Source organism: Schistocerca serialis, chromosome 4 (genome assembly GCF_023864345.2).
Source record: "Schistocerca serialis cubense isolate TAMUIC-IGC-003099 chromosome 4, iqSchSeri2.2, whole genome shotgun sequence".
NCBI lineage: Eukaryota > Metazoa > Arthropoda > Insecta > Orthoptera > Acrididae > Schistocerca > Schistocerca serialis.
The window spans coordinates 471,652,505-471,679,193 of record NC_064641.1 but is presented as its reverse complement, the minus strand read 5'-3'; the positions used below and the strand labels follow the sequence as shown (position 1 = coordinate 471,679,193).

General features: G+C 37.9%; 1 protein-coding gene across 1 annotated transcript in view; it reads right to left on the bottom strand.

Moving 5' to 3' along the window:
• LOC126475137 (peptidyl-prolyl cis-trans isomerase H) overlaps window positions 1–18,147 on the bottom strand; it is a 42,901-nt gene extending 24,754 nt beyond the window's left edge. Inside the window, exons 1-2 of the mRNA XM_050102738.1 lie at window positions 17,949–18,147; window positions 17,686–17,862 (exon numbers count right to left, since the gene is read on the bottom strand). Of these exons, the coding sequence (XP_049958695.1) occupies window positions 17,686–17,862; window positions 17,949–18,032 (261 nt within the window). The 5' untranslated portion in view covers window positions 18,033–18,147. The remainder of the gene's footprint in view (window positions 1–17,685; window positions 17,863–17,948) is intronic.
• Between the last annotated feature and the right edge of the window lie 8,542 nt (window positions 18,148–26,689).

Genomic DNA, 26,689 nt, shown 5'->3' with positions numbered 1-26,689 from the left:
TAAGCAAATGCGTAGCACTATTAATAGCAAGTCTAATTTCTTTTAGTGTTGTGGGAGTCGGATCCTCATCTAGCTACGAAACATTGTTCTCTTCAAAAAATTGTAATGCCAATGTTTTAGATACATACTCGTTCTGAATAGCAACGATTACAGCATTACTTTTGTCAGGTTTCGTTAGAAAGGCATTCATCTACATCTACATTGATACTCCGCAAGCCACCCAACGGTGTGTGGCGGAGGGCACTTTACGTGCCACTGTCATTACCTCCCTTTCCTGTTCCAGTCGCGTATGGTTTGCGGGAAGAACGACTGTCTGAAAGCCTCCGTGCGCGCTCTAATCTCTCTAATTTTACATTCGTGATCTCCTCGGGAAGTATAAGTAGGGGGAAGCAATATATTCGATACCTCATCCAGAAACGCACCCTCTCGAAACCTGGCGAGCAAGCTACACCGCGATGCAGAGCGCCTCTCTTGCAGAGTCTGCCACTTGAGTTTATTAAACATCTCCGTAACGCTATCACGGTTACCAAATAACCCAGTGACGAAACGCGCCGCTCTTCTTTGGATCTTCTCTATCTCCTCCGTCAACCCGACCTGGTACGGATCCCACACTGATGAGCAATACTCTAGTATAGGTCGAACGAGTGTTTTGTAAGCCACCTCCTTTGTTGATGGACTACATTTTCTAAGCACTCTCCCAATGAATCTCAACCTGGTACCCGCCTTACCAACAATTAATTTTATATGATCATTCCACTTCAAATCGTTCCGTACGCATACTCCCAGATATTTTACAGAAGTAACTGCTACCAGTGTTTGTTCCGCTATCATATAATCATACAATAAAGGATCCTTCTTTCTATGTATTCGCAATACATTACATTTAGATTGACATTAATACTTTTAATCCATTTTTTGTCACAATAGTATTGACAGGAGTCCTGAACCGCATAATTCTCAAAAACATTACACACACCATGAGCTATCATCGTTTGTCGAGACGTGTCCATTTTGATGCTATCAAGGCCTATTTCAAGATCTACAATCATACTTTCTACAACATTTTTGTCTGACAGGTTAGGCATTACATTGTATTTAAGCCCTTTTTCCGTGAAGGCAGTTTGTTCTGGAGTAAAATCTATCTCAGCCTTATTCAGAATTCTGTTAAAAATTTATGTTCAGAACTCTGAAAACTAGTAACACCAGGTTTTTGTTACACGTAAAATGCTCTTCAGTTTAGCCAGTTTTCTTCTCTTGTCTCTTGGCAATACAATTCTTACAGTTGTCCCTCTCATAATTAATAAAATCTGAAATGCTTCAATATGAAAATCAGAATGTATGCAAAAAAATTTTGTGAGCTCAAGATACAAACACAGGCCTCTTCATTTGATCTGTCCTTTTCCTTGTATAAAGCACCAATTTTGTTGGAAATAATTCTTTGAACTAGGCACTGGAAAGTTTTTGGATGTTCATGCATTACCTGATGTTAAGATAGGATTTCATGCAATTTGGCAACAGCCCATTTTTTCTCAGTTCTTATTGAATCTAATAGCCATTTCTGTGTTTAACAATGTCTGGTCAAAAACCAAAAAGTGTTGAAGAAATTTCTATTTTACGTAGGGAAGAGAAAGTTCAGAGGCTTGATGTACTCGAAGGGCTGGAGATTTTCAAGCATATTTCTGAGGATGATGGCCTCGTCCTCGACGAATATTACAATTACAAAACAAAATTTTTTTCAATGGCTTTTTAATCCACTACTCACAGATTTTTGATCGCTTATTTTTTACTGTTGTTGTGCCTAGAGTTCCGAAACATCTTTTTCTTCAAATATCGTACAAAAGTGTACCACTTGTTTCCTTCATGCACTTTTTTGGACTGTGCAGACGTTGTGTGTAAACACTTTACAATACTCTGCACTTTATGTAATGGGCATTTCAGTAAAGCCTGACAAATGGCTCTTAGTTGTATTTCATTTACTTTATTTTCAAAAATACATTAAGCTCTCACCCTTTGAATTTTTTTTTATAATTAATCTGTTTGTGTCTGTGCAGATGGATATGTGTGTGTGTGTGTGTGTGTGTGTGTGTGTGTGTGTGTGTGTGTGCGCGAGCGTATACCTGTCCTTTTTCCCCACTAAGGTAAGTCTTTCCACTCCCGGGATTGGAATGACTTCTTACTCTCTCCCTTAAAACCCACATCCTTTCGTATTTCCCTCCCCTTCCCTCTTTCCTGATGAAGCAACGTTGGGTTGCGAAAGCTTGAAATTTGTGTCTATCTACCAGCACTTTCTCGTTTGGTAAGTCACAGCATCTTTGTTTTTTATAACTATTGTTTAATTCGGTTATTTCTACTATAATGCCTCAAATGGGCATATGTCATTGTCTGTGCCCAATAGGTGGTGCAACTTGTGCCTTGTTTTCATAGCAGCAATGTAAGCTACTGGGGCACTTAATCTGATAATGTTCCTTGCAAGATGTAGGTACCAAAGGCTGGAACATTTTTAATTTTGGATTTGAACATATCGGCTCTAAACTTTGACAACTGCCTTCTCGCAATGTACCTTTATGTAAGTAACCTTTCTATGTTATGACTTTTTTCATCTTGGTTAATGTTTCTGACAAACTTATTTTCCTATGTATTATTTTATAGGACTTTTAAATTTTTCATTCTAATGATTATGTCCTTAGAAGTGTCGGAACTTAGGTAAATGTATTAAACAATTATTTGCAAATGGTTGGCTGTGTTATTTCTCCATTGTAACTTATATATGGTTGCTGAAAGACAGAAAAAGAGAGAAAAAAAAAGGACAGGGCACCTGGTGCATTATGTTTCAGACTGAAGTTTAATAACTGATGGTTGTACAATATTGACATAACATGAATTATTTACAGATTTTGGTAAATATGTTTGGGTTCCGAGGAAATGTAGTACCACACAAGGCAATACTGACACTATGATTTATTCTAGAATATAGGTCGAACAAAGGCAAACCTACACTTATAGCATTTTTAGATTTACGGAAGAGTTTTTAACGTTGCTGACTAGACTACACTATGTGAAATTTGGAAGATAGCAAAGGATAAAATGAAAAGTTATTCACAACTTGCACAAAAACCAGTCAGCAATTATAAGAGTCAAGGACATGAAAGAGAAGCCATAGTTGAGAAGGGAGTGAGGCAGGGTAGCAGCCTATCCCCAGTATTATTCAACCTGTACATTGAGCATGCAGTAATGAAGACCAAGGATAAATCTGGAAAGGGATTTAAAGTTTAAGGAGAAGAAATAAAAACTTAAAGATTTGTCCACGACACTGTAATTTTGTCACAGATAACATAGGATTTGGAAGAACACTTGAACAGAATGGATAAGGTCTTTAAAAAAGATTAAAAGATGAACACTAGACATTAGCAAAAGTAGAACACTAATAATGAAGTGTAATCGAATTAAATCAAGCAATGCTGACAGATCAGATTAGGAAAAATGAAAGTAGTACATGAATTCTGCTCTTAGAGCAGATAAAAAACTGATGGTGAAGTAGAGATGATATAAAAGGCAGATTGATAATAGTGAAAAAAGCATTTCTGAAAAGGAGGAATTTGTCATCTAATATCAGTTTAAGTATGAATGCATAGCTTTGCACCAATATGTATTGATAAAATTCTCTTGGTTTTCCAGCCATGCCGAGTTGTTTAAAATCCACGAGCTTTTTGCTGAGTACTACTCGGCCATTTTCAAGTGGTGACTGTCGTTTGGTTGCTGCTACCATCGTTATATGGCTGTGTTGCCTTCTGTAACACTAGTGGTGCTTGCTCCAGCACCATATAAGGTAATGTTTTTGTTGCACACCTGCTTGAACCTTCCAATGGCTGGGTCCCAAGCTGTGCTCAACAACAGGCTGCTGTCTTCATTGACGATGTTGTCACAAATTTTTATCTCAGTCGCTTCATTAATGAAGCTATCTCAGACACTATTAATCCTTGCAGTAACAAATGTCTTTTCAAATGCAATATGATATCCATTCCCTAGAGCATGCCCTGCTATCACTGATTGGTCAGGGTACTGAAGTGTTCTTTGCAGCACTGTTCAGTCTGTTTGACGTACATGTCCACACCTACACAGTATTTTATATTCTCCTAGCATTCTGAGGTCTACATTGTCTTTCATAGGCCTCATGAGTTCTTGTATTGTTCCTGGAGCCCTGAAGACCAAATGAATTTATGTCTCTTAGGAACCAGCTAACCTTTCCTGTTACTGAGCAAGACAACAACAAAAATGCCAGCCTCTTTGTGTACTCCTCTGGATCCTTCTACTTGTATGTTTTCAGAAAGCTGGCTTGTAGAATCTGGGATTTGTTGTAGTCATTTTTCTTGAATACTTTCCGAAAGTGGTTCAATTCCTTCAGAAGGTTTCCAGCTTCTTAGACAGCTTCCACTCAATGCACCAGCTTCATCAGAACAGAATGTTTCTGTGACAGATGGTGGTAGCTTTCCAGGTAACACCGTGGCCGAGACACCCATTTGCTTTATGACAGACAAGGACATCAAGGAACGGCAACGCACCATCTGTCTCTACCTCCATAAGGGTGTTTTCATCCCATATCATACCTATCATGTCAACTTGTAGTATGAATTTCTCTGGAAAAAGTACATAGTACACCTCTGTGTCATAAGAACTAATAAATAAAGTATTTTCATTTTGATCTTGTCTTAATTTTTGTAAATGGTGCGGCCCTTTGAAAAATGTATATTTTGTAAATAACTCTTCAAACAGTAGAGAAAAAAAACTAATAAACCAGAAGTACTGGAGACCTGATAGATGTATTGCATTAAAGGTATCTTTTCTGCCATATTACCAAATACTGCTGATGTGATTATAAACAATATCTTCTTCACTCCAGCTATCTGTATTATGTACACTAAAAATGTAAAAAATTGCATTTTTGTGAGTTTTTATGAATCATTTACTCGAAAAATCCAAACCGAAAACTTTTGAGAATTACAAAAATATTGTTTGGTTAATATGTTAGAAGTCAGTGCAAACACAGTCGGCAACATTTTTCTGTGCAAAGTGTTAGAAATTTTTCAACATTCTGCATATTTCGCATCATTGAATTTCTAGTGTAAAATATGGTTGTTGGCAACACTTTTCAGCGCTCTTCTATTTATAACAAATGAGAGAGAACTTGCACATAAACCATTCTGTATCGAGTTTTGTGTGATACACAATCACTGAGAAAATACAGAAGTGAATGAGTAAAGTGCGTGTGGACTATGAAACAAAAGACAAAAGCTGGTGGTGTTTTTTCTTTAAAAAACACTTCACAATCATTGGAAATCTGTCAGATGTACTGCAGGAATATCTTGGTCCTCGAGTAATGGCATTAGCATCACATCCATTGTGCAGGAATTGCTACACACACTACAAGAAAAAATTTAGTGACGACCCACCTGAACAATCCACATCATCCAAATGTGAAACTGAATAAGATAGTTCAGATGTTATATTCCTGAGTGTGAAATAGTTGATGCATTGAATATTAGCATTTCTGCCATAGCCCCTACTATATCCCCCCTTAAATGTCCAGAAAGAGGTAGTGTATAATGTAAATGAACTTGGTGCAGAACACGAAGATAGTGATATGAGCATGAAATGTGATGTGCAGTCTCAAAACTTAAATACTGCTATCTCAGCAGTCACCTATACTGAGACTGATACCAGGTAGCTACTCTAAGCAGCAGATACAGAAATACATACCCACTTCCTCAGATTATTTGATTTCAAAAGCTCATTAAATAAAGAATGATAAAGGTGTTTGGGCATGCCCAGATTCTTGCTGTGGCGCATCCACTGCAAGAAGATAAGCTTACTGTTGCTCTCGAATAGTACCTAAGTGATGACAAACATTGCAGCAGGCAGTCCTAACCAGTCTGATGTTATCAATTGTTGTGAAAATTGTGAAAAAAGGTTAAAAAATATATATGACAAGATCAATAAGAAAAAGCATTTCTCCTAATTAAAAAGGAGAACCTGAGGAAAAAAAAAATAATAAAAATCAAAAAAAATTAAAAAATCTCGTCTCACAAAATTCGACTCCTTATGACCAAAATGGGTAAAATGTCAGCCAGTGAAGGGAGTATGCACATGTATTTGCTGCACTAATTTGAAACTTGTTTTTTCCGCCATAAGCAGTGTCACAAGAAGGAAGTACACAGAGATGGACCTGATGCTTTTGTATACATGTCAAGAGCCGCAAGATAAATGTTGGTTGCAGGAGTGTGCAATGTGTCCTGGTGCTGAAGTGATGACTGTTGAAGCATTACACCTTCAGGATACTGACATTGACATAACCTAAGCATTGTGGGAGGGAGGAGAGTTGGTGAAAAAGACAATAGAGCCAGAGAAGTTTGTTACAGAGCTTAGGCATTGGGTCATGAAAAGAATAGCCCACCATCATATCCGGAGCATTCAGAAACAGGCCATAGCAGAAGTAAAATCAACCACGTCCCAGAATGCTGACACACTATTTCTTCATTTCGACTTCGTTGAGAACTGGTCTGTTGCTTTGCAGAATGAAATTCCAAGTTACCATTGGCACACATCACTGGTATCAATATTCACACGTGTGGCACATTTTCTTAGAACATCACACTGTTTTGCTATTGTTTCATCTCATTCATGGCATGCATGCTATGCTGTCAGCATGATAATTGATGACATAGCATCTGAAGGCCATGTGTGTGCCTGGTGGTGCAGCATCTCATTTTAAAAACCGCTTTCAGCTTTATGAGTTTGGTCAACACTATAGTACAGGAATTAAGGCAAAAAAATGGATATTTCAGCAACAGGTCATGGAAAAAGTGCACATGATACAGTAGGAGGACTCTGTAAACATCCTGCAACAAGATTTAATCTCCAGCATGAAGCTGTTGAACTATACGAGGTGTTACTGGATTTGTACACACCATATCAACATTAGTAACAAACATGAAACTCTTAATTACAAATGAAAGTACATTAAGGGAATTCCATTTAAAAAAGAGAGAAGAGTGGTCTGCTATGAAGCCTTTGGTAGGAATTCAATCAAGTTATTATTGGGTTGCATCCCACATGGGACATACATTGCAAGAACGGTTCTCCACAAAATGCAGCCTGTCACTGGCAGAGACCACAGTATACATTAGAAGACTTTGTAGTGAGCCACGTCATTTCTTGTGTGTATGGCAATCAGGGGTGGTTGGGACAGATAATAAGCGTCTCTCATGAGCTGCAAGATATAATTGTCTCCTTTATGACACCTCATGGTCCTGCTAATGCTTGCAAATGGCCATCATCAAAAGATCAGTGTGCAGTTCCCATTTCCCAAGTACTGCTCTTGTTGGATCAACCTTATCTGTGGGCAAATTCAGCTCAGCTACACAAGTTCAATGAAAAGCAGAAAAAAAGATAGAACTCTTTGCAACAGTGCTGTGTTGATTGTTACATTGTTGGTAGCTTTAATTCATGGAAAGTCATGAAGAAGTAAACTCATGACAGAGGACAACAATTATTTGTGAATAATACCATAAAAAGAAAAATGGGTACAAATATTCTATATCTCATTTTTGTTATAAAATGCTTTCGAACAAAATTATGCATTGTTTTCCCAGTAACTTATAATGTTCCAAAGTAATTATTTTGATTCATAAATACCAGTTTTGCACAACATTTACTTAAAATCAGCAATCAATTTAAATATTTAAGTGTCCATGATTTTTTGACTGTGAGAGTAGAGCTAGGTCTACCTATAAAATTTCTCGCATTTTGTACAGACAAGTATTGGCCCCTCTGATTGTACAATGACCAACTAACGCACCATGAAATTTTTAGAACATTTAGGAAGGAGATTTGGAGAAAATAATTCCTCAATAACCAAAAAATTTCACATTCTTTCATCATTATGTGCAAATATTTTGTCAGTTTAAGAATTTCACACATTAATGTCATAGCTGATAGTTAGCGGTCCTTTCACTTTATTATTTCTCAATACAACTGATATCCTGTGACTATTCATATATTCAAAACAATTTTAAAATTCACAAAAAGTTACAAATTTTCATAGTTTCTTTCCCCCTCCCCCTAAAAAAAAAAAGCTCAGAAGTGTTTATGTATTAATCATGTCTTATAGTACTGGGAACAAAGTATTTATTGAAAATAAATTCAGATCTCTATCACTTTTGGTTTCTTTATTATAATTTTTCAATTTTCCCTTTCATTACAAAATTTTCACAAATACTCTCATATAGAGAGGTCTGTAGCGCAGCAAACTTTGAAATAGTGACGTGACACTCTCACTCTTAACCTGCATGATTTGATATGAAATCGCCCATCAGAAACTTGATATTGTCAATATCCTGGAATTCTCCCAGCTTTTCAAATCTGTGATACTGGACAACAAAGTGATGATAAAATGAACTATGCTTTGCAGGAGCTGTGTCCAGAGTGATGTCCTCAAAGTACTCTATACATATGCTGGCTATAACTGGAGTTAATGGGCTCCACATCCCAGTGCTATTCATTTGGTTAAAATATTCTGCATCATACAAAACACATGACAATGCCACAGTGTGCCTAACTAAATCCACATCAGTGTCACTCAATAACTGGGAGAGAGCGCACTCTCTGGAGTACAGCAGTTTATTATTTATTTAAAATTGAATATAAACAGATAACTACAATCACGCTTTTTAAATTTTTTTTATATAAAGTTACCAGTTTCAGCCTGTTTTAGCCTACCTTCAGACTCACACCATAACCAATGATAACCGCAGTTAGCGTTCATGGAGGTGTAGTGCCTAGTTTATGTGCAAGTTCTCACTTGTTTGTTATAAACGGCAGAGCGCTGGAAACAATGTTGCCAACATGCATATTTTATGAGGGATGCCCAGAAAGTAATGTACCACACTTCTTTTCTTTAACAATTCTTTACTGAACATAATCAGAATTACATACATGAAAGAATCATCATGTTTTATCTAAACACCCTATTTTTCCACATAATCTTCATCCCGTTCTATGGCCTTGATCCAGTGCAAAACAAGGGCATGTATGCCCTGTCAATACCAATCCTTGTCTTGCTGGCAGAGCCAGTGATTCACTGTTTAAATCACCTAATCATCATCCTCAAAATGTCTTCCAACTGCCAAATCGTAATGCGTCTGTCCTCACGAATGACATCATAAGCTCGCGGCAATACCTCATCATCGTCCTCAAAATGTCTTCCAACTGCCAAATCGTAATGTGTCTGTCCTCAAAAATGACATCATCAGCTCGTGGCAACATGCCACGTGTGACAGCTGTGTATGGTCTCTCTGAAGGCTGAAAATCATGGAGCTCTGCCTAATTGCCTTCTGATTACCTCACCTTCCATGCCCAGCTACTAACTGAACTACTATTGACAGCTGATGCTCCATAGACTTTGTACAAGTTTTTGTGAAATTCCCCACAGTTTCTCTGCAGTGAGAAATTCAATGACGGCTTGTTGCTTGTAACATACATCACCTACAGACGCTATTTTGAAACTGTCCTGGAGCTACGCTATCTGTCGGAAGTGACAGAAACTTGGTACACTCACTCAGGAGACTTAAAATAATACATACATAATGTTTTGCATTCGTAGCATTGTTTTTGGCTGAGGACAAAAAATGCGGTGCATTACTTTCTGGCAACCCTCGTATACTAGAAATTCAGTGATGTGAAATATGCAGAACGTTAAAAACATTTTAACACTTTAAACAGAAAACTATTGCCCACTGTATCTGCTATGACTAGTAAAATATTAACCAAACAATATTTTGATAAATCTCAAAAGTTTTCACATGGGGTTTTCAAGTAAATAATGCATAAAACCTCACAAAAATGCAATTTTTTTTACATTTTTAGGGATAAATATTTACATAATACAGATAGCTGGAGCGGAGAAGATATGATTTGTAATTACATCAGTAGTCTCTGGTAATATGACCGAAAAGATAGTGTTCCGTGACTTTCCAAATTAGAAAATAATAATAACTTTTTAAGTGGAAAAATTAACTTTAATTTCGTATTTTCATCTTAAATTTGTAAGCTAAAGGAAGCCCATTCGTATGCATGTGTCACCTAAATTTCAAGATACTGTGAGGGAGCTTTAACGCAAAATATCTGCCAGGTCTCCAGTACTTTTGGTTTATTAGTTATAATGTTTTTTTGTTCTCAATTGTTTTAAGAGTTATTTGCAAAATATACATTTTTCAAAGGGACGTACCATCTACAAAAATTAAGATAAAATGAAATACTTTATTTCTTAATACTTATGATTTAGAGATCTAATATATATTTTTTCCATAGAAATTCATGACCATGAGTTGACATGAACTGCAATATTTGAGATGAAATCACCCTTAACAGGGCTGAAGAATCTGGAACTTTTTTATTTGTTTGTCTTCCAAAATATTAAAAATACTCCATGCCCATAGGTCGCCCCCCCCCCCTACCCCCCCGCCCAAACACACCACCACCTACAAACTATTGTGTGGCTGCCCTGCTTCCATTCAATGCTACAAAACATCTGTTTTCTGACCATTGCACTCTCATTGGCTACTTACAAACTGCCACTGCCACACACAGTCAGTGCTGTTACTTTTGATGTTCGTAATGCCTGTTGTCTAAACAGTTATCAGTATTTCAACTTATTTGCTACAGATTACTATCCATATGACACAAATGAATGAAAGTATGCAATGTAGACCAGCTTAAAGTTGGTGGTGGATAGCGTTCTGATTGTAAAGGTAGCTGTACTTAACTTCTACCATGTACTGTGAATATCAAAATCTAATGAGATCTTCCCACCCATCAAAAATCACAGAAATCAGATTCCATTCACCCCCTTATCGCACCACCATCATAGATGATTAAAACAACATCCCAATAATAAATATGTTAAAAATAGAATGCACTGTGTTTTATTACGATTAACAGTAAAGTTATTAGGTACGATTTGATTCATTTCGACAGATGTCCTTGCACAATTATGCTTGTACCAATTTGAAAAACTGTCAGTATAAGGTCAATGGAACATACTGAGAAAAGAAATGATCAAAGTATGGAGCCCTAAAGCATGTTTCAAAGTGCCCCTACCAGAAGCAATTTTCCTCTTACATAATGATGTACATAAATTTCCAGCTTAAAAAATGAAGATAGTCTGGCTCCAGGCAATCATACCTTTAAGGTGGAAAATCAGATCAACTGTACCTAACAATACCTTCGAGCTTTACCATAAAGATATTGTAGCATGTGACATTTTATGTGCACAGACAGAAAGAAAACAGAACAATGACAATATTTCTTTTGCATTTATATTAGTTTCTGGACATACGTTTGTGGCCACAGCCTGATCTAGAGCACAGCTCAAAATCTGTGTTATGTTGAAAGGTGACAGTTGAGAATTGTGGAAGCTGTGTCAAACACTTCAGTTAATTTGGAAAAACATAGTTTCGCTTTATTGTGAACTTTAACAGTATTTTAAACAATACACAGTTCTGGGAGCAATAGAAAAGCCTAGTTTCAAAACAGGGTTTTTGTGTAATTTTTATTATTTGAAGATTTTGTATGCCAAAACAAACAATTGTTTTTGTGCATAACCAGCATAGACTTACTTTTTTAAAAATTTTACACAACTTGCAAACAATGCGATTGCTTGTACCACATAGTTACCTCCAAGCAGGTGGCCAAATGAAATTTGAATTTACACTTTTTTCGCCCATATAGATGAAGTATACAATGCCACTGAAGATATGAGATAAAGGTGTTTCAGCAGAAATGGTTAATACTGGAGGAAATTTAATCAAAAGTACTACCTATAGAACACCTGCAGAGGAAAACAATTCTCCAAAATTGAAATAATTGTTTCATGCAACGGAAGACAGGCAAGACAAAATAAGATACCGATCTAGTCACTCTTCTACGTAATTTGCATGATACTCAATTAAATTATCATTACCTGCAAATTAAAAAAACTGAAGTGTTTTAATCAGAGAAAGGAAAAAGGAGACTTTAAAAATGTAAATGTCATATAGCGTTGTTGACTCTGATGTGCCAGGGTTCAGTTGCCTGATCTTCCTCCACACACTTCGGCCCCTTAGGCTATGGACGTTGTATCATACGTATTTGTAGTCTGTAGGTGAGTGTAATGGATGCAAGACTGTAGAAATGGATATAACATAATGGATAACTTGCAATCTTGAACAGAATTTCAATACAAGACACTAAGATGAATTACATTTGGCCATGAAATACTAAGAGTTTTAAGACAGTTCTTGACTCAATTTTTACAATTTATCTACTAACAGCCCTTATGAAACAAACTGTTGACTCAAATTATATTATGAATATGACCTGACATATGTAATTTGTGTCATACTGGGACTTGAACTTTAATCTATTGATTATCATGAGCAGTCCCTTTACCCACTGGGGTATGTGGGCCAACCTAAATGCCTGACTCAAACATTCACTATTGCTGAGTTCCCTCCAACTAATTCAAAACATTACCATCAGGGTGTATCTAAAAATTATGGTACACCATTGTGCAAAAGTGATTGATGAGAGTGCTGCAGTTTACCCTACTGTCAATTATGTGTCATATATGTATATGCGAATGGCAACATAAGCCATGGACTACTGCCAAACCTATTCCCGGAGTGGTAGTATTTAAGACAATAAATTACACGTGCACTAAGTAACACACAGTCTAGAATGAAGTTTATTTCTGAAAAAAGGTTAGTCCAATCAAGTTTTATTAATTACCTTTTTCTCCTAGTGTCATTCCATTTCAAGTGATCATGGCTCTCCCACTCCTTGAGATTCAATTTTCCTGAAATTTGCTGTGGGTGTAGACGTATCTTAGAAATGAACCTGTGCAAAATTTGAAATCATGAGCTTACATACTGAGAGACAGTGGCCTTCTAGTGGGATGGCTTTTCAACCAATGTGTATGAAAATGAACAAAACCCAATGTTTGAAACTCTTTTATTACAAGGCAAAAGCAAGTAGGAAACTCTTACCTTCAGGTCTTGGATAACTTTCAGCTGTGAATCAGTAAAATACAGTGTGACAGAATGTAAAGCATTCTGTGAGCCAGCATAATGCATGAAAGTGGCTCAAAAAACCTGCAAAGAAAACTGCATACATTTTTTTACCTTCTTTAGGGTCAGATATCTCAGGAATAAAAAGTGCAAAGGAACTACAACTTGGTACATTTGTTGACAGCTTGGGACATGATTCTACTAACATGTCTTCCTGCTTAGCCAATTATTTTTGATTATACTCAATCACAAATACAGCACTGAATTTAAAATCACAACATATGAGCCACAAGTTCAGACCTAAATATCGCAAAAGGGTCATTTCAGAAATTTTTGTTTCCAGAACCACAGGAAAAGAGCACAATTTTCTGCACTGGAAACATCTTGCTGGACCTCAGAGTCAGCACAACAGAGGTACCAAACATGAGGCTGAACATCAACAAAAGTCATATGCAATATGTTAAGATTGCGACATGGTATAGGCTGCTGAACCCATAACTTCAAGACGAGCAGGAATGACAATTGGTAGATTAATGCTGGTGTTTCAACTAGCCATGAAAACCATGGAAATTTGATAACTCAACCAGTTTAAAACCTTTAGTTGAGTCAGTTTCTGTACCTATCCTGGAAGTGGCCATGTGTGGTTGCAAAGACAAGAGGTGTATGATGTTATCAAACATTGCTTATTCTGCTACATAACATGGATACCTGTGTTGCTGGCTTCTTCATGAAGGTTCCAAATCCTCACTTGGGTACCTTGCTTGGTTCGCAAGCCATGTTTGTTGGTTTCTTAAACAAGTTTCCAAAGCATGAGCTGGATTAAAGCTTCACAGAATTAAATTTTTCTTTAATACTGTTCAATATGGCTTTTGGAAAATTATGATGTTGTCCTGTTCTAGTTGCTGAAGGCACTGCAATATTCATGAAGATGTGCTGTTCAGGAATCCAACATTCATCTTACCTTTCAGGCAAATAGAAACAGTGAGCTGGACCAAAGGGGTGAATGAACTTGACAAGGGCATCATGTTCTTCAGTATCAACTTTACATACTTTACCAACCCGCCAGTGACTGTCATACATGCAGGTTATGTAGTGGCCAGGAATAAGGCTTAAAATTGGCATGAAAGCCTTACTGGTATCAGCTGATTGATAAACCAAACCTATAAAAGAAGTTGTATCATTTGAATGTGGATCAAATCCATTGGCAAAAAATTTTCCAGCTAAAATAAGACCATTTTCAAAGATTTATTCATGTAGCTATCTTTTGTGTTCTATTTCTTCACTTGTTACAAAAATGAACTTGATTCCTTGTATCTGTTGGTCACAAAATTTGAATAATGTTCTGGGGTTAAAATTTGATCATCTGTAGTTTGTTGCAAGCTTGCTGTTACTGATAAGTGTTGAGCCACTCCACCAATTCCATCGCACAGAGATCTAACATGGCTTGTGCCACAAAAATTCCATTCAGCAGATATACACTATGTGATCAAAAGTATTGGAATACTTGGCTGATAATGACTTACAAGTTCGTGGCACCCTGCAGCGGTAATGCTGGAATTCAATATGGTGTTGGCCCATCCTTAGCTTTGATGGCAGCTTCCACTCTCACAGGCCTATGTTCAATAAGGTGCTGGAAGGTTTCTTTGGGAATGGTGGCCCATTCATCATAGAGTGCTGCACTGAGGAAAGGTATCGATGTTGGTCGGTGAGGTCTGGCATGAAGTCGGTGTTCCAAACCATCCCAAAGGTTTACTACAGGATTCAGGTCAGGACTCTGTGTAGGCCAGTCCATTACAGGGATGTTATTGTCCAACCACTGCACCACAGGCCATGCATTATGAACAGCTGCTCAATCATGTTGAAAGATGCAATCGTCATGCCCAAATCACTCTTCAACATTGCAAAGCAAGAAGGTTCTTAAAACATCAATGTAGGTCTGTGCTGTGATAGTGCCATGCAAAACAACAAGGGGTGCAAGACCCCTCCATGGAAAACATGGCCACACCATAACACCACCATCTCCGAATTTTACTGATGGCACTACACATTCTGGCAGATGATGTTCACTGGGCATTCTCCATACACACACCCTCCCATCAGATCGCCACATTGTGTACCAGGATTCGTAACTTCATACAACGTTTTTCCATTGTTGAATAGTCCAATGTTTACACTCCTTACATCAAGCGAGGCACTGTTTGGCATTCACCGGCGTGATGTGTGGCTTATGAACAGCTGCTCGACCACGAAATCCAAGTCTTCTCACCTCCCGCCTGTCATAGTACTTGCGCTGGATTCTAATGCAATCGGGAATTCCTGTGTGATGGTCTGGATAGATGTCCGCCTATTACACATTACAACCCTCTTCAACTGTCGGCGGTCTCTTTCAGTCAACAGAAGAGGTCGGCCTGTACGCTTTTGTGCTGTATGTGTTCGTTCACATTTCCAGTTCGTTATTACATCAGAAACAGTGGACCTAGAGATGTTTAGGAGTGTGGAAATCTTGCTTACAGATGTATGGCACAAGTGACACCCAATCACCTGACCATGTTTGAAATCCGTGAGTTCCGCAGGTCGTCTCATTCTTCTCTCACACAATGTCTAATGACTACTGAGGTCACTGATATGGAGTACCTGATAGCAGGTGGCAGAACAGAGCAGATAATATGAAAAACGTATGTTTTTGGAGGTGTCCAGATACTTTTGATCACATAGTTTACCAATGTTCTTTTAATGGTAGCACAGGCTGATAAATTTTTTGTAATTCTTGTACTGAGCAATGTAACCATCACTGAAATAGTGAATGCATACTACTGCTTCATTGTACTTTTCAAATTGTTGATCAATTTGCTCAGAAATGTATGGATGACAATGGTGTCATGTTCGGGACAATAGCTGATAATGTGTAAGCTAGTATGTTGTATTTCTTCAGTTTTATAGTGTACAGAAACGGGTGCGATGCTGCTGGACTGTTCTCTCAGTGGCATCCTTAAACAGCATCTTGGATGATAAAAGAACAGTTTTCCATGAAATGCATTAGAAAGGCTAATTCAGTAGACCTCAAATTTTCTTTGACTTTTTTCAGGTGACAAGTCAGTTGTTTCGCAACGCAGTGATGACTAGAAAGCTTCAAATTTTCACTAAATTCTTTAAAAGGCAGCTGCTTTGTCTCCAGTGTATCACAACCAGCGTTGGTCCATAGTTCGAAGTCAATCACCGCATCAAAACCACACTCTTTCACACCACTGAAGCATGCAATCCTTCGAATCTAAACTGCAATCAGTCTCAGCAAGAAGGGATTTGTATTCAGTGTCAACAGGTTTTGCATTAAACATCAGCTTCACATTTTGATGGACTGCAGAAATGTGCACTGAAAGAGTTCCAGCTGCTCCAATGGTAATGAACTATTTTGGTTGAAACTCACAAAATTTAGGTAACCCAATTTCTTGCTTCATATTTTCTTTTCAATACTGAATAAACGACAGTTTCAAATTTACAAGCAATTGGCATTTCTGTTTTCATTCCTTTAGAACTTCTAGCTATGACAAAAACCTTCTTCCCTTGACAATATCTACAAGAATCTTACATGAATTTCGCAACATCAGATTACACTATTGTCCAGCAGGTTCATAAAAAGATGTCTTTATAGATGAGAACTGTATAAGTTTTCATCATTAGCTGTAAATCAACATCAATTTGCCTGGCACGGTGCATTCAACCAGCTGTACGATCTTGTGACGGTAGTATACTGTGCATGATTTTTGTTGAAGTTCAACCTTACTTTTCATCCCTTTGGTGGACTAACTCTAAGATACAAGAAGACGTTTGTAGTGGAAAAAATTGTGGTCTTTCCGGTGGTCCTGGAAATGTTGGTAAGCTCCTATGGGACCAAACTGCTGAGGTCATTGGTCCCAGTACTGGAAATACGAACTTCTGAAGTGATCCTTTTGCAATTTTGCACCTGAACTTGGCTCACTTTCTGCAGTTTTATATTTGACACCATGTTTCTGGTTGAGTATGATACACAAGAAGTACTTAGGCAAGAAGATGGACTGAGAGTCCTGCCCCAGGTGCTGTTAATATAAGTGCCCAGTTGCAGTTCTTTTGCGTTTTTTTCCAGAGATATCCCACTCCAAAGAAGGCTAAAAATTTTAAAGTTTTTCTCTGCACGTCTCTTTGGGGTATTTTGATGCATTATACCGACTCTCAACGTGTTCTGCACATTGCCACACTCTGTTTTACTGATTCAGGGCTAAAAATTCTATAGAATCTGAAAACAATAGGTTCCCAGTTGCTGTTCCCTTGTATTAAGAAAGGTTCAAACATTGGGGTTTGACTGCAACATACCCTTGTAGAAGAGCTTCTCAAATAAAGGGCCACAATTTCCAACATGATGAGCTCACATTTTTCACAAGTTGATTTACATGGTATATTTGTACCCACGGCAAATCTGAACAAAATCGGAAATGGAAGAGCGGGAAACTTTTGAAAAATGTGATCACTAGGATGGAATGGCGCCCTAGCATTCCATTTTTTTCGGTCGGTTTCAGAATTTCAAATACCTTGAACGATGATAATAATTACTCACGTTTACGAAGTCCCCACCCTGAATCATGAAATCTTTTATCACTCTGTGGAATATTGCACCCTTATATCCCAGAGGCACTCCATCTCTTCGATATTCGCCAGTACAAAACTCACGGAAATTTTCGCACGTTTTTGGCACCACATCTGCGAAGAGTTCAAGAATCATACGTCCTATTTCCTACGAAAGATTAAAAGCCATGACAAAAATACATATATAGACATCACTATGTAATTTGGCATTTTAACACTGAGTAAATGTGCTACCGTTGTCCCGACACTTATGTCAAAGAACACAACAGGATTATTCGGATTCCTAAGTTGAGACTGAATTTGATTCCAGGTTGGCATTATGACACCGTTTCATAAACTTCATTAACCAGTCTTAATCACAATATCAACACTCATTCAAAACTCGCACCCGATGTTTTGTTTAACCACAACGTTGCGCAGAAACCAAAGTTGTCGAATAGAAAACATGCGTACACCTTCCACTACACAGAAGTAGATTCACACTGCAAGTGTCTCGCGCCAGTAAAACGTTTGGTTGCGTTAACGTTTGTGACTGGAAACCAGCACCATGTGACTAGCGCCTGTACACGCCTGGCTGTAGTTTAACGACGCGCAAATAGCTGACGCGAAACTCTACGCTCCAGTGAAATATGGGTGGATATTTGTAGCTATAAAATACGCATAATTTGGCTCATTTTGACCCGACGAGTTATCTATATGCACTAAACAACTTAGCATGTATACTAAAATTACTGACTGCAATTAAAGGGACAAATAAATTGCTAACTATTTGAAGATAGCGAAAAGAACATTTGTTATATGTGTCAGGAGCTTATTACATGTATTCTTAACTTGTTATGTGTCACATATTGTTTTAGCGACTAAATTAAGTGTAATAATAACGATGTCCCTGAAGGCACTGTTACAAGATCTTCCATTATCAGCTTAACACAATTGACTGAGGTGAAAGAAGTCATGTGTTACCTCCCAATATCGTTTCGGACCTCCTTATGCCCGGCATAGTGCAGTAATTCGATGTGATATGGACTCAACAAGCCATTGGAAGTCCTCTGAGGAAATACTGAGCCATACTGTCTCTATAGCCGTCCGTAATTGCGAAAGCGTTACCGGTGCAGGATTTTGTGCGTGAACTGAGGTCTCAATTATGTCTCATAAATGTCTGATGGGATTCATATTGGGCGATCTGGGTGACCAGATCATTCATTCGAATCGTCCAGAATGTTCTTCAAACCAGTCACGAACAATTGTGACCCACTGACACGGCGCACTGCCATCCAAAAAATTACATCCTTGTTTGAAAACTTGAAATCCTTGCATGGCTGCAAATGGTCTCCAAGTAACCAAACATAAATATTTCCAGTCAATTGTCAGTTCCTTTGGACAAGAGTACCCAGTCTATTCCGTGTAAACACAACCCACCATTATGGAGCCACCACCAGCTTGCACAGTGCCTTTGTTAACAACTTGGGTCCAAGGCTTTATGGGGTCTGTACCACACCCGAAGCCTACTACCAGCTCATACTAACTGAAATCAGGACTCATCTTACCAGCCCACGGATTTCCAGTCATCGAAGGTCCAACCAATAAGGCCACGAGTCCAGGAGAGGCGCTACAGGCGATGTCGTGCATTTGGCAAAGGCACTGATATCAGTCGGCTGCTGTCGTAGCCTATTAACGTCACACTTCGCCACACCTACTGGATACCTTCGTCGTATGTCCCACATTGATTTCTGTGGGTATTTCATCCAGTGTTATTTGTCTGTTCACTGACAAATTGAAAGGTGGCTACACTGAGCCACTGCGCCAGAGATTGCGCCAAAGAGTATTATTAAGCCGCCTCCACAGTGCCTGTTAAGAACTCGTAGAAGACAGTGCTTGTCGAGAGCTCGTGGAAGTCAGTGCCTGTTAAGAACTCGTAGAAGTCAGTGCTTGGAGAGAGCTCGTAGTCGTGAGTGCCTGTCGAGGTCTCGTGGTAGTCTGTGCTGAGAGTGTTTGTTGAGATGTGCTATTAGGCAGTGCTTGCTGAGATGTGATATTGGAGAGTTCTGGTTGAGATATAATGTAAGGATTAGAATGATTTTCATCAATATGAATGAGGTAATTAACTCAGTTTGTTTTTTATTTTAGTGTCCTAAATAATGCGTCATTACAGGTTCAGTCAACAAAGCATCTGGCGTGTATTCTTGTATTAGAGTGTAATTCTGCTTTCCTTACGCAGTTATCGTATTTCTAATTTTCTTTTATCACGTCAGTAAAATTGGTATTTAAAAATTCTTGTCTTGTTGAAGAAGAACCGTGCCAGATGTCCGTTGAGTCATACTTCCACATACAGAACAGTTATACTTATGCTTTGGTTTCGTAGGTTTCATAGTTGCTGGGGACTTAATTAATTAATTGTGTTAACGAAAAATCTCATTTCATTCTTGTTGTTGTTCTTTGCAGTCAGATAGCGTAATAATACTAGTCAGGGCCAACCGTTTACGAAACAGCGTAATCGGTCATACAGCTACTAAAAACAAAAAATATTTTCAATTATATTTAATTAAGCCCCCATGCACATGGCGACCCTGCCAGGATCGTCCCTTGGAATTCTTCTGATTGTAAAAATAGTAGACCGTAGTATTGTTGTAGTAATTTGAGTTTAGTAATTGTAGTCTGTATTGCATGTGTAGATTTGGTAATTGTCATTCTTCTAATGGTATTTTTTAAAAATTTAAATTGTTGTCTTGTATACGCGTTTGACAATCTAGTGCAATTATTTCAATTGTTCGATTGATCGTGTTTGAGGGAGACATTGCATGTAAATGCTTTGTTGGAGATAAAGAGTCATTGTGTGTAATTTTCGTACAGTGACGAATTTTTTTTTATGTTTTGTAAATGATTACGCGGTCGATGAAAAAGGCGAAAATGATGAATAGTGAGAATGACGAAATGGTTGACATGGCGAACTCGCCAACACAGGAGAACAGTGTGATGAATAATGAAGTGGAAAACAATGTAATAAGTCGGGAAAATAGTCCAGAACCATTTCAAAATTTTTCTCAATCAGAAAATTCACAGAATACGAGATTAACGATCGAAGATTCTGAAATAGTATCGAACACAGATAGCTTTACAGCTATGACGAAGGAAACTGGTTTTGTGGGAAATGTTCGGGGCGAAAAGAATTTTGAACCAGTTAATATGGAGCAGTTGATGGATGCAATATTAAATTTGGGATCACAAATGGGAACTATTAAAACAGAGATAGGAACAATTAAAACAGAGATGGGAACTTTACGATCTGAATTAAAATCTGATATGGGAACAATGGAAACACGGTTAGGATCTGAATTTAAAACAGAGATGGGAACTTTACGATCTGAATATAAAACAGAGATGGGAACTTTGGAAACACAGTTAGACTTACGAATAGGGACATGTTTCAAAAATATGAAAGACGAATTAATGAAAGAAATCAGAGAAGAAGTACAACCAATTTTGAATGCTCACAATAATAGATTAATTGCAGTAGAAATCAGACAAAGGGAACAGGATAGAGAACAGGAAGAAAGAGATCGCGTGATAGTACAGAAATTTTCAGAGTTAAATTTACAACGTGCAAACGATAAGGAAGAAATATTTGAGAGAATCGAGGAATCCGTACCAAATGACAGAATAAATAACTTAACACAACAATATGAACAGTTAACTACCAAATGTGTCAATACTGAAACCCGAGTCGCGACACTTACGGAAGACGTAAATAAACAGAAAGAACAATTAGGTGACTTATCGGAAAGAGTTGAGGAAATTTCAGATAAACTGACAAATCTTAGTTTACATGGGGACAGAGATTCGGATGATACAGCTCCAGTACCATTTGCAGAAACCGAAGAGTATCAGAACATAAATAAGCAAGTTGAAAATCAGGGAAAATTTAATGAACGCGTGAAACGGGAATTTGAGGTATTAAAAAAGCAAGTCAAACAAATTCAAGGTGAAATCGTAGGAAAAGACGGCAAAGGAAATTTAGAATCAGATACCAGAAGGGTTTGAAGAAAATAATTTATTTAATTTACGGGATGCAACAAGAGAGCGCCAGGGGCGCGTACTTTACAATAATCGACATTCGGACTGGGACAGACGCGGTAGGTCTTTGTCGCCACGAGGCGAAAATTTTGACTATAAACACTTTTTGACTGTCCGGAAATTTAAGATCTTCCGTAATTCTGAGAATGACATACATCCGTGTGCATGGTTAGATCAATTTATGTACACACTTCCACCAAATTGGCCACTAAGTCACAAACTGGAATTTATGTGTGGATATTTAGGAAACGAACCGGCGACGCGGATGCGCGCACTCATTAGAGATTGTGATAATCTGAATGATTTTTATCATGCATTTCTATCGGCATATTGGTCCGAAAACACGCAAGACAGAGTCAAACACAGTCTTATTATGCAGCGTAATTTCAAACAGTCTGAGTTCCGCACGCCAGCAGAATATTTTGAAGACATGATTCGAAAGAATCAGTTCCTGTCCAACCCTTACAGCCCGACTGAATTAATTCGCATTTGTTTAACTAAGCTGCCACAATCCATAAGACAAATTGCTTTAGCCGGAAGATGTAAGGACGACATTGAGACTTTTAAGACTTTGTTGCAAGAACTTGAGTATGACAACGACGACGGGACTTCTTGTAACTTTTTCAGTAACAGTAATTACAATAGATTTTCAGAGAAAAGGGATAGTGATCGGAACGGACGTTATAGCGGTAATTTTGAGAATGACAGACGAAACAGACAGGACAATAGATACCAGCCTTATGACAATAACAGACGTTCTAACAGAAATTACACAGACAATCATAATAACGGTAATTCCTACCGGAATGATCAACCATACGGAAACAGTAATCGGTATCATCAAGACAGAAATTATTCATACCATAATAGAAATTCTTACTACAGAAATAACCAGGGTAGTAGATACAACAATAATTTCAGAAGTGACAGTCGAAATTACACAAGAAGTAGTTATGCAGACAGACAGGAAAACAGAAATTTTAATAACAGACACAACCAAGAATTGGCATCTAACAGACAGGAGGGACCTAATTGGCACCCTCCACGTGACAGAACTTCAGAGAGACAAGTGCAAATAGTAGAAATTGATCCGCGAAATGACGCGAATAATCAAAGACGTGACGCAAACAATCGACAATGACTTGCAGCTTCGGTTTCTGGCAGCAATATAGACGGTTCAGAAAGTAATGACACTACGACTTTACACTACGTACGCCTGGAAGACATGAGAGACATTTTGTTAGATGAAAAGGAAAATAATGTAGACGCATTTTTACATCCTGTTATTGAAGTATGTGTGGGTAAGAATAAGTTCACTGCAGATTTAGATTCTGGGAGCCCATTGAATGTCATTAGTGAATCAGTTTTTCGTATATGTGAAAGAACTATTGCCTGTCCTGTGTTACCTATTTCTAAAACTACAATTCGAGGTGCTATTTCTGGAAAAAGTGTGGAAGTCAAACAACAGACCAACTTAAATTTCATTTGTCAAGGATACGAATTTTGTGCTAATTTTATTATTGTTCCATTACTCAGTACCCAAATTATATTAGGTATGGAGTTTCTTAATGCACATAAGGCAATTTTGAACTTTAAAGAAGGAGGTGTAAATTTGACTGTTGCCGGAATGCCGAAATGTTTGAAATTTTTCGAGTGTTTAACAAGATCTGAGTCAGATACAAAATGTTTAAGGTTTCTTACATCTGATGTTTTCGTTGAGCATTATGACGACGATGTGTTCATTCATGACAATGACAATAGATACAGAGACGCGATGGATGATATAATTAATAGCGAAGAATTAATTAATGAAAAGGTTAAGAAAGCTGAAGTGCCAGATGACGTTGCAAGAGAAGAGCTGCACCACATTTTGACTTCACATGCTACAGTCATCACACAGGAACTATACAAGGCTTATAATATTTATTTAAAGTAAAAGAACACACACCATATCGCGGGAAAACGTACGCTATTCCTTTGGCTTACAGAGACAAGGTTAAGAATGAACTTCAGTACATGTTAGATCAGGGCATTATTGAGCCTGCAGTCAGTCCTTATACTAGCCCATTACACGTTGTTCTTAAAAAGGATGGGTCAATTCGTTTGGTTCTGGATTCTAGACAGATAAATAATATCATCATTCCTGAAACTGACCGTCCACAAAATTTAGATGAACTTCTTCAACATTTCCATGGAATTAAAGTTTTATCCACGATTGATATGCGCGCAAGTTTTTGGCAAATAGAACTCCACCCTGATTGTAGAAAATATACTGCCTTTTTAGCCTTTGGTAACTGTTACCAGTTTCGGAAATTACCGTTTTGACTTACTGTATCTTCAGCAGCATTCATTCGTAGTTTAAATGAAATTTTACCTGTTTATCTTCGTGACAACATTACTTCATATGTTGACGATATTCTTATTGCTAAACATTCTTGGAGTGAGCACAACAAAATTTTGGATTCATTGTTACGTATCTTTGCAAGAGTTGGCATTACAGTGAACTTAGAAAAATCTGAATTTGGTCGTTCTCAGGTGAAATTTCTCGGTCACATTATTTCTACAGAAGGTATTCTTCCTGACCCAGAAAAATTAGACGCTATTCGTAATTATGCTGTTCCTACCACAAAACGTGATGTTCGTAGTTTCCTTGGTGTCTGTAATTTTCTTAGACGCTTTGTTAGATTGGACGATTTGGCCACACCTCGTTTATGTGAACTATCTGGAAAGAAATCTAATTGGTGTTGGGATGAGGAAGCTCAGTCAGAATTTGAACAGCTTCGTGATGCTTTAGTTGCTGCTCCACTTCTTTCACATCCGGATTTATCTAAAGATTTTTGTTTGGCGACGGACTCATCATACAAAGGCCTAGGTGCACATTTATTTCAAGAGATAGAAGAAGACGGCATTGTAGTACAGAAAACTATTGCATTTGGAAGTCGTGTTCTTTCTAAATCAGAAAAGAATTATTCGATTACGGAACTTGAAGCTTTGGCTGTTATTTGGGCTTTCACAAAATTTCGCACATTTTTGTTTGGCAGACATACTAAGGTTTACACCGATCATCGAGCTTTGGAATTTCTTATGTCCACAAAATTAACTCACGGCCAATTGTCACGATGGGCATTGTACCTACAGGAATTTGATTTTAGTATTGTTTACATACAGGGATCTTCAAATATTGTTGCCGATGGTTTATCACGTGCACCTATGGGTTTGAAACAAAGTGCTGAAGAGGACTGCATAGAAAACAATTATTGTTTGATGTATATTCAAGGTGTTGCGTTTGAGAACTTTATTTCGTCTTCGCTCCAGGACATCGCTAAGGAGCAAAATAAGGATCCAATCTGGAAGGACATTAAGGAGAAGTGGAGGAGAAAGGAAAGCGTAGCGATTAGACAGCATTATTTAGTTCGCAATGACATTCTTTTTAAACGAAAATCGCTCGACAACTCTGTTTGGTTAGTTTGTATTCCTGATGAGTGGGTCAATAAATTGATTTGGTATACGCATTTCAGTTATGCACACTTTGGTCCCAGAAAATGTTTTCATAAATTACGAGAAAATTGCTACTTCAGTAATATGGAAAAACGTATTCGATCTGTTCTGGCCAAATGCAAATTATGTCAAAAGGCTAAGCCGCCAACAGTTTCTCACAGAGCACCGTTGTTTCCTATCATTCCAGCGAAATTAAAGGAGATGGCTGCAGTCGATTTGTTCGGTCCAGTGGTTCGTTCTACTAATGGTTTTGCGTACATTTTAGTAGCAGTGGAGTTGACGTCAAAATATGTATGTTTTACACCTTTACGCAAAGCAACAGCTCGTTCAGTATCTAACGCTTTCATCAAAAATTTTCCTAAAGAAGTTGGTCATGTTGATAAGGTTATATCAGATAATGGATCACAGTTTCGTTCTCAAATTTGGCTTCGTACTCTACAGCGTCGTAAAATTAAACCAATTTTCATTTCACTTTTTCACCCTCAATCTAACGCTTCAGAGAGATGGATGAAGGAAATCAATAAATTGTGTCGTCTTTATTGTCATCAGAATCACAGAACGTGGGATCAGTATCTTCATATTTTTCAAAACATTCTGAATGAACTCCCTAATGATTCCACTTCTTTACCGCCTATATTGATATTAAAAAACAAAGCACCGACAAATCGCATTTCTGAAATAGTTCCTTTTCCGCCTTCACGGAAACTGCGGCATTCTGAAGTTGTCAACCTGGCTCTACGAAATATTGCATCTGCGGCTGCTAGAAGAGAGAAATCAGCTAAGCGTCCTGGTCGTTCATAAATCTTTTCAGTTGGTCAAAAAGTGTTAATTAAGTCTCATCGTTTGTCGCACAAAGGAAAAGGCTTGTGTCGCAAATTTTTTCTGCTTTATAACGGTCCATATAGAATTCGCAAAATTATTCATGATAACACTGTCGAAGTAGAAACTCTTAAATCTCGACGCTCTAAAGGAATACATCATATATCCAACGTAAAAATTTTTGTGGAATGACATACTTGTGAGAAACTAACAGCTACATGTAAACATGCGGAGAGTACAAGGATACCGCGCTGTGTTTTGGCGGCGGCACATACTCAAAGCAACAGTCAAGTCTGCGCGCCGCACAAGGTAGTCGTTGACCGCGAACAATTGCTTCCTACGTCACGCGCCTACAGCTGATCGAGTGCTCAGTGCGAATGCACTGACAGCCGTAAACAAATACACTGTTCAATTTCTCCGACTAATTTCAGTATAAAGCTATAGTGACTTGATGAATTATGTTATTAACATTCAGTATTTTTCAGGATACGGTTCTATAAAATATTTAAGAACTTCAGGTAAATTCTGTGTGTCTCCGACGTTAAGAGGACTTGCTATCGAGAAATTTTCAGGAAGAATGTAATTTC